Source organism: Macrobrachium rosenbergii, chromosome 59 (assembly GCF_040412425.1).
Source record: "Macrobrachium rosenbergii isolate ZJJX-2024 chromosome 59, ASM4041242v1, whole genome shotgun sequence".
Taxonomy (NCBI): domain Eukaryota; kingdom Metazoa; phylum Arthropoda; class Malacostraca; order Decapoda; family Palaemonidae; genus Macrobrachium; species Macrobrachium rosenbergii.
The window spans coordinates 1819674-1838477 of NC_089799.1; the positions used below are offsets into that span (position 1 = coordinate 1819674).

At 48.6% G+C, this 18804-nt stretch overlaps 2 protein-coding genes across 5 annotated transcripts in view; both read left to right on the forward strand.

Moving 5' to 3' along the window:
* Positions 1–18804, forward strand: part of LOC136837462 (endoplasmic reticulum membrane-associated RNA degradation protein-like) — a 334200-nt gene that overhangs the window by 50656 nt on the left and 264740 nt on the right. The window lies entirely within an intron of this gene.
* LOC136837420 (tigger transposable element-derived protein 1-like) lies at positions 9097–10067 on the forward strand. The gene is made up of 2 exons (XM_067102200.1): positions 9097–9173; positions 9443–10067. The coding sequence occupies exons 1-2, from the start codon at positions 9097–9099 to the stop codon at positions 10065–10067; spliced, it is 702 nt and encodes a 233-aa protein (XP_066958301.1).

An 18804-nucleotide genomic window follows, 5' to 3' on the forward strand; every position in this document is an offset into this window, starting at 1 on the left:
ATGTCAACTGCCATAACCTAGCCCACCGCGGACAGCCGGCTTAGATCTACCTCCACTTTTTACCAAAAGCTCCAATATCTGTAACACAAATCTTAATGCTCGATAGCATTCCAGGATGGCCAGCATACAAAAACATCAGTTCTGATGTTAATTACAGTCGATCGACAAAAAATAATGGTAATTTGTTAAAAAGCAACCAAAATACGGTATTATTTTACAACAGTTCCAACTTATTGTATAATACATTCCTAGTATCTTAGATGAATTTGGCATAAAAAATAAGCTTAGTCTGAACATTTTTTGGGGGAAATTCACCATATCCGAGATATGAATGTATATACTGTAATCACCTTATTCAAAAATTTCTAGGTGTTTTCATTTACTTTAACACTGATAGTCTGTGCTCTGATGTGAGTTTGTTTTCCCTTAAAATTGCATTGCGGTTCTGATGTGAGTTTGTTTTTCTTTAAAATTGCATTGTGGTTACTAAGGGATTCAGAGCTGATGAAACACTGTTTTTATATAAGCTACTTACCAAGTAATTACATAGCTAATAGTTTCTATTATCTGGCAGCTAGAATTTTGAAATTTGTGGTAGCGCTACTTTTGTTTTGGATAGGCAAGTGACCCCGCCCACTTTCGGGGTAAGAGAGGAACCAGCTTAGCAAACGAGCTCAATATTTGTTCCGACACAATATACAAACCCTCTGTCCTTTACATTAGGGGATTACACTTAGGCGTAGGCTGGAAATGGCCGTTGAACTTCAAACAAGGTGGTTAGGCAGTTAACTACTGTCCGGGAGGCGGGAGTACCGCCTGCCCGGATGTAAACATTCCAATTTGTTCATGAGACTTACCTGTCAGATATATATATAGCTGTATTCTCTGATAGTCCGACAGAATTTCAAAACGTATGACACACGCAGTGGGAGATCAGGTGGTTAGTACCCATTCCCGCTGCTGGGAGGCGGGTATCAGGAACCATTCCCATTTTCTATTCAGATTTTCTCTGTCTCCGGTACTGTCAACACCTGTTTTCAGTACCTCCGTCTTTGGATTTCGTAAACTTGGTTGTCACTTAAGTATTTGTTTGACTTTTGGTTTTTTGACTTGGACTTGTGGCTAGGCATACGCTATTGTGGACTGTTTTGGATTTTGCTTTGTTTTTTGCTTGGATTAAGATGTCTGAATCTAGTTCTGCTAGTTATAGAGTTTGCGGTGTGCAAGACTGTAAGGTGAGGCTACCGAAAGTTTAGGTAGATCCTTACACTGTATGCTCGAGGTGTAGGGGGCATGTTTGTTTGTTTAATGATCGATGCAAGGAGTGTGAGTCTTTGCCTGATGCTAGTTGGAGGACTTATGATTCCTATGTGAGGAAGTTAGAGCATGATAGGATCAGGAGGTCTTCCTCCAGGAGTGTATCAGTGAGTAGGAGTCAGGGTAGTGTTTTTTCACCTGCTAACCCTCCCATAGATGTAGGTATTCCTAACCCTGTGGTGTTGCCCTCGGGCCCCGAGGTTGTGTCTGCGGAAGGAGATGCCCTGTCTGTTATTATGTCTTCCATTCGTAACCTGGAAGTTAAAATGCTTGCTCTTCAAAGTGCTGTGAAGTGCAGTGATAGTGTTTGTGCCCCTAGTGTTGTGGAGGGGGCGTCAGATCGGCCGTATAATGCCTCTAGGCCTGGACCTCTGCCGGACTCCCAGGACTCAGGGAGTGGGCAAGTCAAAAGCCGCAAGAGGGTTACACGGACCTCCCACCGATCTGGCGTCCCTTCGGCAGGTCCTGTTGACGCTTCCCAGGATGCCAAGGATCGTGCACGGCCACAAATCCTTAAGGATTGCTTCTCGTCTCCCGAATCTTCCTCCCCGCGTCAGGGGTGGAGCTCTCGGAAGGTCTCTCGACCTTTGAAGAGAAGCTTCAGAGAAGGGGACGCTTCACGTCCCTTTTTGACGCTTTTGAGTGTCCCAGTCGCTCCAGGGAGAGAGCTGTTGCTTCCCCTTTGAGAAGGAAGAAGGCGTCCCCTCGCCCCTCGTCTTCTCACAGAATCAGCCCTTCTCCTGAGAAGGAGACTTCTCCTACTCGGAAGCTTCTGCTAGACATGCAGCGGCAGTTGGCTTCGTTAATGGCCCAGAAGGAGACAGATCTGTGTCGTCGTCGGAAGGATTCCCGACTGCCGATCAAGAGGTCCAAACCGTCCCCTTCTCCTTCTCCGCGTTCGTCTTCTTCTCATGCTTCGCCGCCCTCTAGAAGTCCTTTGGCTCAGCGCTTTACTGGTCTCAGCAGGGATCGCCAATTCCCTCTTGCTGACGCTTTCCATGCTGCTAGGCTTGACGCCCCTCATTCTGGCGCTCTGCTTTTTTCTCGCCATGACGCTTCTCATGCTGCTAAGCATGACGCTCCTCATGCTGCTCGGCAAGACGCTCCCCTTGCTGCTCGACCTCGTCAGGACGCTCGTCAAGACGCTTCTTGCCGAGATTTTCGCGACCCCTCTCGGACTTCTTCCAAGCAGAAGTCCCTTTTGCGAGTTGGACTGCAAGGGCTTAGACCTCCCGGAGTTTCTCCAATCTCTTCGGTTGCTCCCGTTGAAGAAGGAGAGCTGTCAAGTGCATCGGAACCTGCAGTTGAGGAACAGTCCTCGACTTCATCAGCTTCTTCCGATTACCAGGTCTTGACATGTTTGCTGAAGGACTTGTTTGGGGACAAGTTTCAACCCTCCTTCGCAGTTAACCTCATCAAAGTCACAGAAGACTTCAGGTTTCTCTCTCTACGAAGAGGGCCTTTAAGAAAGTTCAGGAGTGGATGGACTCCAGGAAGGCCCAGTACAAGACTTCTTTTGCCCTGCCTCCGTCAAGATTGAGTGGGAAAACGGGGATTTGGTACGAGACGGGAGAGGATGTTGGTTGGAGAGTTCCTTCCTCTTCCCAAGGGGACTTCGCCAGCCTTGTGGATGCTCCTAGGAGGTCTCTCCTTTCGTCAGCGAAGGTGTCCTGGACGTTGTCTGAAACTGATCACCATCTGAAAGGTCTCTTCAGAACAATGGAAGTTTTCAACTTTCTGGACTGGTGCCTGGGAGTCCTGGACTCACAGGCTCGAAGCCCTGACTCCATTAGTCTGGGAGACTTATTCAGCGTCCTAGTTTGCATGGACAAGGCTGTCAGGGATGGCTCCGAAGAGCTGGCTGCCCACTTCTGTACGGGGCTTTTAAAGAAGAGAGCCTTATACTGCAACTTCACTGCGAAGTTGGTCTCTCCTTCACAGAGGGCAGAGTTGCTGTTCGCCCCTATGTCTAGCCATCTTTTTCCCCAGTCCTTAGTCAAGGATACTGCCGCCACTTTGCAAGAGAAGGCTACTCAAGACCTCCTGGCCCAGTCTTCTAGACGTCCAGCAGTCCCTTCGACTTCTTCCCTTGGGCAGGCTTCCAAAATATAGAAGCCCTTTCGTGGAGGAGCTTCTTTGAGATCGTCCTCTCGAGGAAGAGGTCTCTCCAGAGGTAGAGCCCCTTCCAAACCTAGGGGCAAGAAATGACTCTGTGGACCTCCAGACACCTGTTGGAGCCAGGCTTCTTTCCTTTGCAAGAGCCTGGAGAGAGAGGGGACGGATAACTGGTCCCTCAAGTCATCGAAAAGGGATACAAGATCCCATTCCTCGTCTTACCTCCGTTGTGCACGAAGCCCAAGGATCTGTCGCCCTCCTATCAGCAGGAGAAGCAGCAGATTCTTTTCGACCTGCTCGAGCAGATGCTCGAGAAGAGAGCTGTGGAACAGGTCTCAGATTTACAATCCCCGGGCTTCTACAACAGGTTGTTCCTGGTCCCGAAGCAGTCAGGAGGATGGAGACCAGTCCTGGACGTCAGCAGGTTGAACCATTTCGTTCTGAAAGAGAAGTTCAAAATGGAGACGTCCCAGTCGGTTATAGGAGCCTTAAGACCAGACGACTGGATGGTTTCTCTGGATCTCCAGGACGCCTACTTTCACGTCCCTATACATCCTCTATCAAGGAAGTACCTGAGGTTTGTCTTGCGGGGACAGGTATCTCAATTCAGGGCTCTCTGCTTTGGGCTAAGCACAGCCCCTATGGTCTTCACGTTGTTAATGAGGAATGTGGCGAGATGGCTTCACCTTGCAGGGATAAGAGTCTCGCTTTATTTGGACGATTGGCTCATTCGAGCCTCGTCTATGTCGAGGTGTCTGGAGGACCTTCACACGACGTTGGATTTGACGAAGTCCCTAGGACTTCTGGTGAATTTCGAAAAGTCCCATCTGACCCCGACTCAGTCCATCGTTTATCTGGGGATTCAGATGGATTCAGTGGCTTTTCGAGCTTTTCCGTCACAAGAAAGACAGCAACAGTGCTTAGACAAAGTTTCAGCCTTCCTGCGGAAAGAAACATGCTCGGTGAGGGAATGGATGAGTCTGCTGGGGACCATTTCATCGCTGGAGAAGTTTGTTTCCCTGGGGAGACTACATCTCAGACCACTTCAGTTCTTCCTTGCAGAGAACTGGCAGGACAAGGAGGATCTGGAAGTTTCTCTGAAGATCTCGCCAAAGGTGAAGGATCACCTAAGGTGGTGGCTTGATCCCTCAAAGTTGGCAGAAGGCATTTCTCTCAACCTTCAGAACCCCGACCTAGTGTTGTTTTCCGACGCGTCCACATCGGGATGGGGAGCAACACTAGGGGGGGAAGAAGTGTTGGGCACCTGGAGAGGAGAACAAGTGTCCTGGCACATAAATCACAAAGAATTGGGGGCGATTCAGATGGCCCTACTTTTCTTCGAGGGACGAGTCACAAACCGAGTAGTCCAGATCAACTCGGACAACACCACGGCCCTGGCATACCTAAAGAAACAGGGAGGAACTCACTCTCGGTCCCTGTTCGCTTTAGCAAAGGACATCCTGCTGTGGGCACAGGCCCGGAATATTACGATCCTCACGAGGTTCGTTGCAGGTGTGGAGAACGTCCGTGCGGATCTTCTAAGTCGGCAACAACAACTGCTGCCGACCGAGTGGACCCTGCACCAAGAGGTTTGTCAGGGACTGTGGAGGCTATGGGGACGTCCCTTGGTGGATCTCTTCGCGACTTCCAAGACGAAGAGGCTTCCTCTTTACTGCTCCCCTGTACTCGATCCAGGAGCGATCTCAGTAGATGCTCTTCTCTGGGATTGGACGGGGATGGACGTTTATGCCTTTCCCCCGTTCAAAATCCTCGGAGAAGTCATCAGGAAGTTTGCGTCGTCGGAAGGGGCAAGGATGACGTTGATCGCCCCGTTTTGGCCTTCGAGGGAGTGGTTCACAGAGGTCTTGTCCTTCCTAGTGGACTTCCCGAGAACACTGCCCATGAGAGTCGATCTACTCAGACAGCCCCACTTTGAGAGGTACCACAAAAACCTCCCGCTCTGAGTCAGACTGCATTCAGACTATCGAGAAGCTGGCCAGAGCGAGAGGTTTTTCAAGATCAGTGGCGAGCTATTGCCAGAGCCAGAAGATTCTCTTCCTGTAATTTGTACCAATCGAAGTGGACCGTGTTCAGGAGATGGTGTAGGAAGAAGGGCATTTCCTCTACCACGACCTCTGTGAGTCAGATAGCCGACTTCCTCTTGTTTCTGAGGTGAAAGTCAAACTAGCGGTCCCGACTATCAAGGGATATAGGAGTATGCTATCAGCCGTTTTTAGGCATAGAAACCTGGACCTGACTAACAACAAAGACCTTCACGATCTATTAAAGTCATTCGAAACCACGAAGGTGCCTCAGCAAAGGACTCCTTCTTGGAACTTAGATGTGGTGTTACGGTTCCTGATGTCCAGTCCTTTCGAGCCTCTCCATTCTGCGACATTGAGGAACATTACCAGAAAGGCTATTTTCCTAACCGCTCTGGCGACTGCGAAGAGGGTTAGCAAACTTCAAGCCTTCAGTAAGCATATAGGCTGTAAAGGGCATAACACAGTTTGTACTTTAAGTCCTACTTTTTTGGCAAAAAACGAGAACCCGTCTAACCCTTGGCCCAAGAGCTTTGAAATTAAGGGTATGGCTGAGATTCTGGGTCAAGAGCCAGAGAGAGTCCTGTGCCCTGTCAGGGCTCTCAAGGTCTACTTGGACAAAACGAAGGAAAGTCGAGGCCCCTCGGACAATCTATGGTGTTCAGTGAAGAGACCAGACTTACCTATGTCGAAGAATGCACTGGCATTCTTCCTGAGGAACACGATTAGAGAAGCCCATTTATGCTGTCAAGACACTGATTTTAAAGTTCTGAAAGTCAATGCTCACGAGGTGAGGGCGGTTGCAACTTCAGTGGCTTTTCAGAAGAATATGACACTCAGTAACATTCTGGGTGCCACATTTTGGCGTAGCAACTCTGTGTTCGCTTCACACTACCTGGGAGATGTGAAGACGACATACGAGAACTGCTGCTCGCTAGGACCATACGTTTCCGCAGATACAATCCTGGGGGCAGGGAGTGACACACATCCTATCCTATAGAAAATGGTTAGGAAGTGTTTTTTATGGTTGTTGGGTCGACCACCAGAGGCGGACTTCCCACTCTTTAGCTTTAGTTTTGCTATCCTAACTTAGTTAGGCTTGGTCAGGTGGTTGTTTTTACTTCGTTTGCCCTCATTGTATGGTCAATATGGTCTAGTCACATCGTGGTCACGCCCCCGTTGACAGATCATCTAGAACTCACCAGCTATACAGGTCACTACCTTGCTGGAGACTCTAGTAAAGCAGAAGCGGACTTGGGTGACAGTAATCACGAAGTCAGCTATGCTAACAGGTAAGGAACCAAGGTGTCAATCACCTACATGTATTGTGTTTCCTAAATCCTATTCTGTCTGTACCCACCTCCAATGGTGGTATTCAGCTATATATATACTGTATCTGACAGGTAAGTCTCATGAACAAAATGATATTTTAATGATAAAATAAAGTTTGTTCATACTTACCTGGCAGATATATATATTCATAGTGCCCGCCCACCTCCCCTCAGGAGACAGTGGCACTAGAAAATCTGAATAGAAAATGGGAATGGTTCCTGATACCCGGCTCCCAGCGGCGGGAGTGGGTACTAACCACCTGATCTCCCACTGTGTGTGTCGTAAGTTTTGAAATTCTGTCGGACTATCAGAGAATACAGCTATATATATATCTGCCAGGTAAGTATGAACAAACTTTATTTTATCATTAAAATATCATTTTGCTTTCGGCCGTCGTAGCGCTCGGACGTTGTTCTTCGTCGCTCTCTGCCTGACAGCTATACTTCTACTTTTTGGTGGGAAATTCTTTCTTTTTTTCATTAGCAATGGAGAAATCATCTAAACCCTCCTATCCCCAGTGTGTGTGTCCCGGGTTAGGGGGTAAGAAATGCAATTCCTTTAGATCTTGAGTCGACGTGGACCCACACGCCCCCTGTACATCTTGCAGGGGACGTGTGTGTTCACTGCCGACGATCCCTGTAGTGAGTGTTGTTCGTGGTCCTCCGAGCAATGGGGCAAGTTCGAAGGAGGAGATGTTACCGTTGTAAGCCTACCAAGGAGTCGTCCGAGGAAATCGCCCCGACGACTCCATTGGTGGCGAATGTGTCGGGCTTGTTTCTCCCTCCCGGCGAACTTCCCCTGCTTACTCCCTCTCCCCTTCCTCTTACGTTTCATCGTTTGTGGAAGGGCGCGGGGGAGAGTTGGACGCGACATCCTCTCTGAAGTCTCTTCCGTTCGGAGGGGAGTTTTTCCTCCGGGCGGTAGAGGCTTCGTGTACTGACCCGACTTTTGCTTCAGGTCCCGGACTGGATAGCCAGACACCGATATCAAGTTCATCCTGGCTGCACCTGGGCCTACCTGGCTCGTCACTGGAGGGATTGGCTCCCTTGCCCCCCACTCCAGTCACGACACATTCGGCAACGACAGTCACTACTACATCCGTCACCTTTTCGAGGTTTGCCCAGATGCTGGTGTCAGTTGCATTGCATCTGGACACCCAAGTGTCGGCGTCACCTGCGGTGCAACACGCTGTTCCGCTGCCTCACGGCTTCCTGGCTCCTTTCTCGCGTGTGCTGGCCCCACCTACATGGTGACGTCATCATACCCTTATGTGACTGTCGCTGACCCTGGCCTGTCTACGACTGCTGTTCCTCGTCTGACTTTCCAGCCCGGCCCTTCGTCTGTTCCTGTTCCCATCCCGTCGACCCTGGCGCGGCCCGACTTGAATCTCCACGCGGGAGGGGCGGCGCCTCCATTCCCGGCCCCGCCCACTTTTGTTCCTGGCCGACGCGCGGCTCTCTCTATCCAGGCAAATGCTGGCTCGAGCTCCGTGGTCTCTGCCCGGGATGTGCCTTCTGCTGCAGCCCCTCCTGCTGTTCCTGAGTTTGCGGCCTCGCTTTCCTGGCTTCGGGACTTGACGGCGTTCCTGAAGCAGATGGTGAAGAAGAGGAAGAAGAAGAAGAGGTCTAGGAAGGTGTCGTCGTCTTCATCTTCATCTTCGTCATCATCGTCGTCTTCGTCTGCTGCTTCTTCTGCTTCTCCTTCCGAGGCTTCGAAGCCGAAGAAGAAGAAGTCTGCCTCTCCCCCCCTAAGAAATCTCGCACCGAGACTTCTAAGGGTCTGCCTCCTTCCACAGGGAAGGCAGTGGGATCTCTCGTCGGCTCTTCCCGATCCTCGGATCAGGGAACCGCTGCCCCTGCCTCCGGGCCAGGGGCACCGGGAGCCAAGGGCGTGCAGGCCAAGGTCAGCACTCCCCCCGCTGCGCCTAAGAAACTTCCTGCGGAAAATTCACCTGTTCGCAGCATTTTTCATATAGAAATATTCACAAATTAGTGTATTTTCACATCAATTTTGTGACTAAATGCACTTTTTGTGATAAAACTATTAAAATATTCATGTACGAACATTTTTAGAGTTTTTTTTGGTGCTTTGAACTATCAAAATAGGCAGTTATATGCATTTTTAGAGGGGTTTTAAGTATTCAGAGATTTGAGCCATTCACGCTGGGTAGTGGTACGCATCCCCCACGAATACTGGGGGTCGGCTGTACCATTTAGCCTTATGCTCATTCAAGAAAAGTCTAAAAGCCTTTTCGATGACTTGAAGGCTAAGGCTGGCGAGAATGCTAAAGATGAAACATTTGCTGCAAGTCATGGAAGGTTTCATTGCTTCAAAAATGAGCCAACTTGCATCATGTGTCCATAAGTGGTGAGTCAGCGAGCAACGACAAAGCAGCAGCTGAAAAATTTCCCAAGACGCTCAAGGAAATAATCGATATGGAAGGTTATACACCTCAGCAAATTTTTAATGTAGACGAGACAGGCCTGTTCTAGAAAAAAATGCCAGAAAAAACGTACACAGCCCTAAAGAGAAGACGATGCCAGGATTTAAGGCGGTGAAGGATAGGCTAACATTACCACTGGGTACCAATTGTTCTGGAGACGTGAAGCTAAAACCTCTCCTCATCTAACGTGCAGGAAATCCACAGACACTGAAAAATATCACAAAAATTTTCTACCCATAATCTGGACGCCCAACAAGAAAGCCTGGGTGACTCTTGTTGTATTTGAGGACTGGTTTTTTCATCACTTTATCCCCAATGTCAAGCTGCACTGCAGAGAGAATAACATTTCTTTCAAGATTCTCTTAATTTTGGGTAATGCCCCTGGTCACCCACCGCATTTGGATGATTTTCATCCGGATGTTCAAATTGTTTATTTACCCCCTAACACAACTTCACTAATTCAGGCAATGGATCAGGGCATAATAGCAAATTTCAAAAAATGCTGCACTTGCCGTATGTATAGGCAAGCATTAAAGGAGATAAATGATGCAAATGTGACCTTACATAACTTCTGGAAGTGTTACAACATTTACAATTGTGTAAAAAATATTGACACTGCTTGGCGTGAAGTGAGCGACATCAACATGAGTGGAATAGGGAAGGCCTTACGCCCACACTTTATAAATGACTTCAGAGGGTTTAATCAAGATGAGGAGGAAAAGGGAATCCTTACCAGTCTCGCTGACATGAGTGAAAAGTTACAGCTTGACTTACGGGAAGAGGACTTTCAAGAGCTGTTTGGCAGTCAATCAGAGTAGTTGACGAATGAGGATTTGATGGAACTGGAAAAAATGCAAAACCCAGAACAACATGAAAAAGAAGAACTTGTTCCCTTAAAGAAGCTCGAAACAAAATGGATGGCCGACGGATTTTCTCTTCTAGAAAGTGTTGATTATTTTTGAGAATCAGAACCCAAATGTATGCTTTCCAGTGTTATCGTATCATATGTGATGAAAAGAAAAGAAAAACAATACAAACTTCCATAGACAAATTCTTTAAACCAGTGCCTTCAACCTCAAGATCCTCTCCACCTCCAATGACTGCTTCCTCCCCAAATGAAGAGGAAAGTGATGAAGAAATCCTTGCCAAAGAAATTGAAGAAAATGAAGACGACGTTGACGACCCGCCACCATTTTAATTCCACACCACCCTCCCCCTTTCATCATCCATCATGACAAGCCTGTGAGAGAGGTGCGGAATAATGAGCAGGAAGACAAGTACTGCTGGTTTATTGATGAAAACAAGCAGAGACCGCTGGCACAAAGATTTACAGGTGACCTGAGGTCAAACTAATTTCTTATAAAAACAGGACAGGTTCATACAGAGAACATAGTGATAAACAATGTCTGACACATAACGTAAATAACTCGTTACTTGTACATAAAACATGATTGTTTAGAAAGACAACATATATACATTTACAATTATGATGATAAATATATATTCCGATCGACCTTAGGTCGACGAGAAGGCACTGCAGAAAACGGGATGTTCTCTACAGAGAACGAGTTGAGCGGGGACTTTACATGCCTATGACGCCAGTTTCAAAGGTAAGAAAACTGTAAAGTAAACCCCCCGTATTTGCGTTCTCATGATTTGCGGACTCACGCATTCGCGGGTTTCTCTGTGGAACATATCTAGCCATTATTCACGGAAAATTCGCCCATTCGCTGTATTTTTCACTGAGAAATATTCACTAATTACTGTATTTTCTTATAATTTTCATGAATAAATGCACTTTTTGTGATAAAACTATTAAAATACTCAGGTATAAGCATTTTTACAGGGTCTTTCTGGTGTTTAAACTATCAAAATGGGCAGTTCTAAGTGTTTTTAGAAGGTTTTTAAGTATTCGCAGATTTTAGCTATTTGGCGGGGGGGGGGTGTGGTAAGCATCCCCCACGAATACGGAGGGGTTCACTGTACATGTACTTTGCTGTATTATTATCATAATTTATTTAATGTTAGGTTTTATATCTCATTTGTATTAATAAAATGCTCTATAAAATACAGTAACAGTACTAGTATTGGGTTTTAGTATGAAAAAACATGACTAGTACTGTACGTACCCGTATTGACTTTGCGTATACCAAGCTGAACTTACGAACAGCTGTTCAGAACATAACTCGTTCATAAGTGTAGGAGAGTCTAACTGTCAAGACATAACTGAGGAAATCTTAGCATCCTTTTAGCAAAATTCAGAATATCTGGAAGTCCTATAAATAAGCAACTACACATACCAGATGGTTTGCAGTGTTGTGCATAATTTTTTTATGGGTATGTGGCATAACTATGACAGCTTTAACATTGAAGAAATGGATAAAGACGATGACTGTTTTTGCCTCTTGATCAGGCACCCAACATAGATCCATTAGTCAAGGTAAAATAGTTTGAAACAGTATTTTACCTAACTAACTTTTAATGAGGAAACAAAAGTTTGATTTCTAATTTGATGAAAATTTATGCTAAGCATTGTATATCTACAGTATAAGAAAGAATGCAGTTGATGCAACATCTTTAAAAGGTGGCAAGGTTTCTTTTTTTTTGGGGAGGCATGGCTGATTGTCACTGTTTTGCTATAATATTATTACTAGGCAACCAATCTTAGAGCTCTGGCATACAAGATGTGACTCCCTTTGCTCTTCCTCTTAATAGGGAAAAGGGCATTGGTAACTATATTCTGAACCCGTTAATTGTATCAGCCAGATATAACTGTACTCCAACTTGTATAACCCTCATTGGAGTTATACAAGGTTTTCCAAATTCCCTGCTTTAGAAAGACTCTAAACATCGTTGCTCAAGTATAGCCAAAACACGCTTTCACGATATATATACAACGATATATCAGAGTTTCTCTTATAGTGGTGTAGGTTCGAACGCTTTTATCTGTTATCTCAGTGAGGTACTGTACCTGCTAAAAGTAGTTCTGTGAAGAAAACCTCATATAATCTGATACAAGTTCTCTGATAATGATAATGGGGAACTTTATTACAAAAACTATTCAGTTCAGTAGTTAAGTACTAAAATTAACCAACCTGGTTTACTTAGTACCAAGATTTGGAAATTGAGCACTGTCAAATGCCGGTTACGGCTATACGAGTCATGTGACACCGCCATTGGCGGTAGTGCACAAATGGTTCGGCTACTTCTTAATCAAAATAAAATTGAAGTAGCCTAGCATATCTACTAAGTAGTCCATGGTATACTAGTGATCTTCAGGAACAACATTGCTTTTTAAAATTTATTACTTTAATATAATTAAACATTGTTTGTTGGCTAACTAAAAGTGTACCATTACACTCAAAGCAAACCTAATTCTCGCCTTGTGGAAGACCAGATGTTGCTAATGTTGCTGGCTTCCAGCTTTCATGAATTAAGCTGCCAGCTAATAAATTTCTTAAAACTGAACTTTTCACTGAGTCTCAAACTATGCACTTAACTTTCTTCTGGGTGTGGTACTTCCATGATGACCAAAACTAGGAGCTTGTAGTCTGTAACAACTGTAACAAAGTGTATTCGACCAGAGTGTAATGGGTATTTCAGTATTTGGTCTCGTGCAGGGTGTGTGGTTGCCAAGATAGTGGATGACATACAATGCACTGTTGCCACGTTTGCAGGTTGAGAATAGGAATTGAACCTGGGTAGTCGCTGTAGACAAGAGAAAGAGCCCTCTTGCCTTGAGTCCTGTACTCTTATTAGTGTCAATGTGCACTATACTGGCCGAGACCAACTAAAAGAGAATCTTTGAAATTAGTTGGTCTATCTTATGGAGCCTCTGTGGACCCATGAGTAACTCCTTGGAGGATGAACAGTGGCTACGTGATAAAAAAACTAGATTATTTAAAGAAAAGAAACTAAATAATCAAATACTGCAGAAGAAAAGGAAAGAATATAGACAATCAAAAGAAATAACTGCACAGTCATTAAGCCTCCGTCAACTCCAAAGTACTTGCCTTTTACATTTTGCATAACTAAACAAAAACATAAAATTATTAAAAGAAGAAAGTAAGTAATGGAAGAGAAATTGATAACAAATGATTATAAATGGAGCCATCTACCTTCCCAGACTCCATCTTTGCCACTCAACACAGGAGTCCATGTATCATTTGTAATGTAATACTGTGTACACACAAGTACTGTAAACAAAACTTGAAATGATTTAAAGAGAAGACATTTTCAAAGTGAAATTGAAATAAAAAGATAAACTGGACAGAAACTTAGGAAACAAATTCATCGAATCCCAGCTGACTCCAAAATGTGTGCAATAAGTACTGTACCATATTGTACCATACCTTGCACCTAATTATGTAAAGCATATAGTAGTTTTGCATGGGGAAATCGTATTAAGAAATGAAAAAGGCAGGGAATAGATATGAAAAGAAAAGAAAAGAAAATGAACTGAAACAGAAAAAATGATTACACACTAACGTGACCACCAACAATAGAATATACTCATGTATACTCTCAATAATTATGTACCATATAGGTATCCATAGTAATTTAAAACAAAGTATGTTGAAAGAGATGTGTGAAGTCACCACATCGGCGCCAGCGTAGTGTTTCGGCGGCGCCATTAATTAAGTCTCCGTTGAGCATGTTTTCTTTGGTGACTTCCCATTTTCTTCAAACTCAATTAGTCACGCCTAAAACGTGCCAGGTCACGCATTTTTAACCATTTTTACTTTATGCGTATTTATACAAATGTCACACATTGTGTATCACATGTTTCTTCATTCACAGGCATCAAGACTGTATCCATATTGTAGTTCTGTATGTTTTGTATTGTAATTTGTACTCGTTCACTGCATATTATTGTTTATTGCTTCGACCTCAGGTCACAGTCAATTCCATTGTCTCTCGCGGGCGGCGTCAGTCGGCCGCTATATAAACTGCCTGGATCTGTAATAAAGTAGCAGTAACTTTTACCTGCTCGTTTCTTTGACACCTTACAGTGGTGACCCCCGGAGTATCCCGGAGCCATTAACGGACCAACACGGCGACTTAGTCTTGGCTCCAGGATTTCTCCAAAACGCTCTTAGCGGCCTAAACACGGCGCTGTAACCAGCGTTTGAGCGTGCTGACTCTCGTTGGCGTACCCCACCAGCGTCACTAAGCGGAACCACACGGCGCACGAAAGTGCGTACTGACGCGAAAGTACCCCACTCCAGTAAGGGGTCAAAGGAGCGACCATGGATGCGGATATCCCCCCTCCTTCATGCAGTTAAACGGACCCGCGGACTCGGAGGTTTACCTACCTCCCATCACACCCGCGCCCGCCCCTGCATCGAGGCCCTCCCGCAACTCCACACCAGCGCCCGAACACATGACGGCCGGGCAACACAATCGCGGGCTGCCCTCACCGTAAAACTGCCGCCCGTTTATGCAGGGGAACCCATCGATGTGGCTGCGCAGGGTGGAGAGCCACTTCAGAATCGCGGACCTGACGGACCCGAAATCCTACAGGCCGACACAGTGCTCAACGCCCTTCCGGAGGACGTGTACAGAAAACTCATCTCGCGAGTACCTGAAACACACACCCTCACATACAGCACCACAAAAAGTTCCTGCTCGAAGCTTGCTCCCTGCCCATCGCCGGCGGGCCGCCCGTGCTATCGACCTTGCCATAAACCCACGCCACGACCTCAATTCAAGAGACGCTTGGAGCATGGTCGTGGATCTCCTGTCACTACCAGACTTGGGTGGCACAAAGAAGCGGCAGGAGATAAGCTTCGCACGGGAAATCTACCTTCACCAACTCCTCCCGGAGGTAAGCAACCAGATCGCTCACCCCTACACCATGCCTATCGAGGACCTCATAGAGACGGCGCAACATCTCACAGACTCCGTCAAGGCTTCACAGCGGCTAAAACCGGCCACACAGCCGGTCAGCTCCGTCCAGCCTGAAGAGGACGTGAGCAGCCCGTCAACGCCATCGCCAACAGACGTCCACCGAACCACAGCAGATGGAGGTCCCGGGCTTCTGTCGCTACCACAAGTGGTTCGGAAAGGACGCCCGAAACTGCCTGCCGCCCTGCTCGTTCGCCCGTTCAAAAACGGGGGTGGCGGCGCCAGCAGGACAGGCCGCCATGGCAGCCGAAGAACCCAGGGTCTCAAAAACAGTAGGTTTTTACGTCCGCGACACCGTCTCCGGCAGGATGATGCTGGTCGACACAGGGGCCTTTAAATCGGTCTTCCCAGCATCCAGAGAGGACCGCAACCAGACACCAGACCCGGCCGCTTTCTGGCGGCCGCCAACGGAACCCCATCCTCTCCTACGGCACCAGGCCCCTGTCGATCTCCATCCTTGGCCAGAGTTACTCCTGGGACTTCATCGTCGCGGACGAGGAACCCCACTCCTGGGGGCCAATTTTCTGGCGCACTTCGGCCTGCTAGTCGACGTGGCAAGCGCCTCCTCGATACCGACTCCTGCCGGTCTCTCCCGTTAACAGCGGGACCCAGACCCACCATCAGCGCCGTCGCCCCCCACCAGTATGCACACCTACTGTCGGAGTTCCCTGAGGTATTTAAGCCCGAGCTTCGCCAAGTCCCCGGGCCCCAGCCAAGCACGGCATATACCACCATATAACAACTAAAGGCCCCGACACATGCAGTTCCGCAGGCTTCCCCCTCAGCGCCTTCAGGAGGCGAAAAAGCATTCGCGGAGATGGAGCGGATGGGCATCTGCAGGAAAGCCTCCAGTCCATGGGCCTCCCCCCTCCACATGGTGCAGAAACCGGACGGCTCCTGGAGACCCTGCGGCGACTACAGGCGGCTCAACATTGCAACAGAGCCCGACCACTACCCTCTACCCAACATGCAGGACCTCACGGCCTCCTTTCACGGGGCCAAAATATTCTCTAAATTGGACCTTCTTAAATCTTATTTCCAGGTACCTGTTGCGCCAGAGGACATACCAAAGACAGCCATCATCACGCCCTTCAGGTCCTATGTGTTCGCCTTCTCCACCTTCGGGCTGAGGAATGCCGGGCCACCTTCCAGCGGCTCATGGACAGCATCCTGGGGACCTAAAGTTCTGCGTCTGCTCATGTCGACGACATTCTCATATTTTCCAGGTCTCTGGCGAACACCAGAGACACATCAGGGCAGTCCTCCAGCGCCTCCAAGAGAACGGCCTCGTCGTCCGCTTTGACAAGTGTACCTTCGGCGTCCAGAAAGCAGATTTCCTGGGTCACAAGGTGTCTCTGACAGGTGTCCGCCCTCTTACATCGAAAGTAGCAGCCGTAGCCAGGTTCCCGACACCCACCTCCATCAAGGCCGTCCAGGAGTTCCTTGGGATGGTAAACTTCTACAGGCGGTTCATCCCGGGATCGCGCACACCACGGCCCCCTGACGGAAGTCCTAAAGGCCAACCGAAGTCCCTGTCTTGGGGACCCAGCCAGCAGCAGGCCTTTTCCCTGACGAAGGCCGCCCTCGCCAAGGCAACCGCCTTGGCACACCAGATCCCAAGGCCCCCTCCAGCTGACGACAGACGCCAGTAACGCGTCGCCTGCGGTGCTGTTCTGGAGCAAATCATCAACGGCGCCCCCCAGCCCATCGCCTTCTTCAGCAAGAAGTTCAATCCCGCAGAGACCTGCTACAGCACTTTCGACAGGGAACTCTGCGCGATGTACCGCTCAGTTCGGCACTTCAAGTTCCTCCTGGAGGGAACGCCCCTCACAATCTTCACAGACCATCAGCCACTGGTTCACGCCTTTATGAAGCAGGGGACGATGGTCTTCAGACAACAGCGCCACCTCTCAGCCATAGCCGAATTTACCTGTTCCGTCAGGTACCTCCCGGCAAGAAAAATCCGTAGCAGATGCCCTCTCCAGAGTCGAGTTGAACGCAGTGCAGCTTGGTGTAGATTACCAGGACCTTGCCAGAGAACAGGCCGCTGACCCAGAAACCCCAGCATACCGCACTGCCATCACGTCCCTCAAGTGGCGGGACGTGACCCTCGCCCCGAAGGCCCCAGCCTGCTCTGCGACATCAGCACAGGTCAGCCCCGCCCTTTGGTTCCAGCCTCACGCCGCCACCAGGTATTCGACATAATTCACGGCCTCTCACACCCCTCCGGCAGGACCACGCCAAACTGCTTTCAAAAAAGTTCGTCTGGCACGGGTGCAAAAGGACGCCACGGCCTGGGCAAAACAGTGCCTGCAGTGCCAGACCAGTAAGGTGGGTCGTCACACGCAGTCGGGGTAGGCGAGTTCCCACAGCCAGGGCGCCGCCGCCACATCCACATCGACGTCGTCGGGCCCTTCCCCATCAGGCGGATCCAGATACCTCCTGACGGTGGTAGACCGTTTCGACGAGGTGGCCCGGCCCACACCCATGCAAGAAGCCACCGCCAGCGCGCGTGCGCCGAGGCCCTGCTCTCCAGTTGAGTTAGCCGCCAGGCGTCCCGGACCACATCACAACTCTCCGAGTTGTGGTCTGCCCTGGCTCAACTGCTGGGAACCATGCACCACACCACCACAGCGTACAACCCAGTGGCCAACGGCCTGGTCGAACGGTTCCACAGGTCCCTAAAGTCATCCCTCATGGCCCGCTGCACCGCCGAGGACTGGAAACATCAGCTGCCGTGGGTCCTCCTCGGGTTGAGAACCGCCCCCAGAGCTGACGGCACCCCATCTGCAGCCGAACAAACCTATGGGGAACCCCTCGTGGTGCCGGGAGAGCTCGTGACGGATGAACGCCACTCCCCATCACTGCAGAGGCTCCGCAAGTTCGCCCCTTGCAGGCGCTCATACATCGACAAAGCAACCACCTTCATGCCGCCACAGCTGTCATCCGCCACCCACGTCTTCGTCAGAGTCGACGCCGTCCGTCCACCACTAACCAAGCCCTACAGGGGACCCTTCCGCGTGCTGGAACGAAACAGCAAGGCGTTCCAGCTGGCACTCCCTGGCAAGGACGACTGGGTTTCAATAGACCGCTTAAAGCCCGCCTTTCTGTCGGAGAGTCCTGACAGCGACGCAGCACCCTTTCCGCCCAACCGCACTCCAGCACGCCCTCACCCCCGCAGGCGCGGCCGCCCCAGGAAGGGACCGCCCAACCAGCATCCTCACAGGCGGGAGACCCCTCTGTTATCTTCAAGGAGCCGCGGCACCCTTCAGCATCCCAGCAGATACAGGGATTAGTCAGACGTGTCCCTCGTCTTGGGGGGGGGAGTATTTGTAAAGTCACCACATCGGCGCCAGCGTAGTGTTTCGGCGGCGCCATTAATTAAGTCTCCGCTGAGCATGTTTTCTTTGGTGACTTCCCATTTTCTTCAAACTCAATTAGTTACGCCTAAAACGTGCCAGGTCATGCATTTTTAACCATTTTTACTTTATGCGTATTTATTCAAATGTCACACATTGTGTATCACATGTTTCTTCATTCACAGGCATCAAGACTGTATCCATATTGTAGTTCTGTATGTTTTGTATTGTAATTTGTACTCGTTCACTGCATATTATTGTTTATTGTTTCGACCTCAGGTCACAGGCA

Coding starts and splice junctions, on each gene's coding strand:
- LOC136837420 (XM_067102200.1), top strand. CDS start 9,097: ATGAAACATTTGCTGCAAGTCATGGAAGGTTTCATTGCTTCAAAAATG. Junction 9,174..9,442: donor GCATCATGTGTCCATAAGTG/GTGAGTCAGCGA, acceptor TCTAACGTGCAG/GAAATCCACAGACACTGAAA.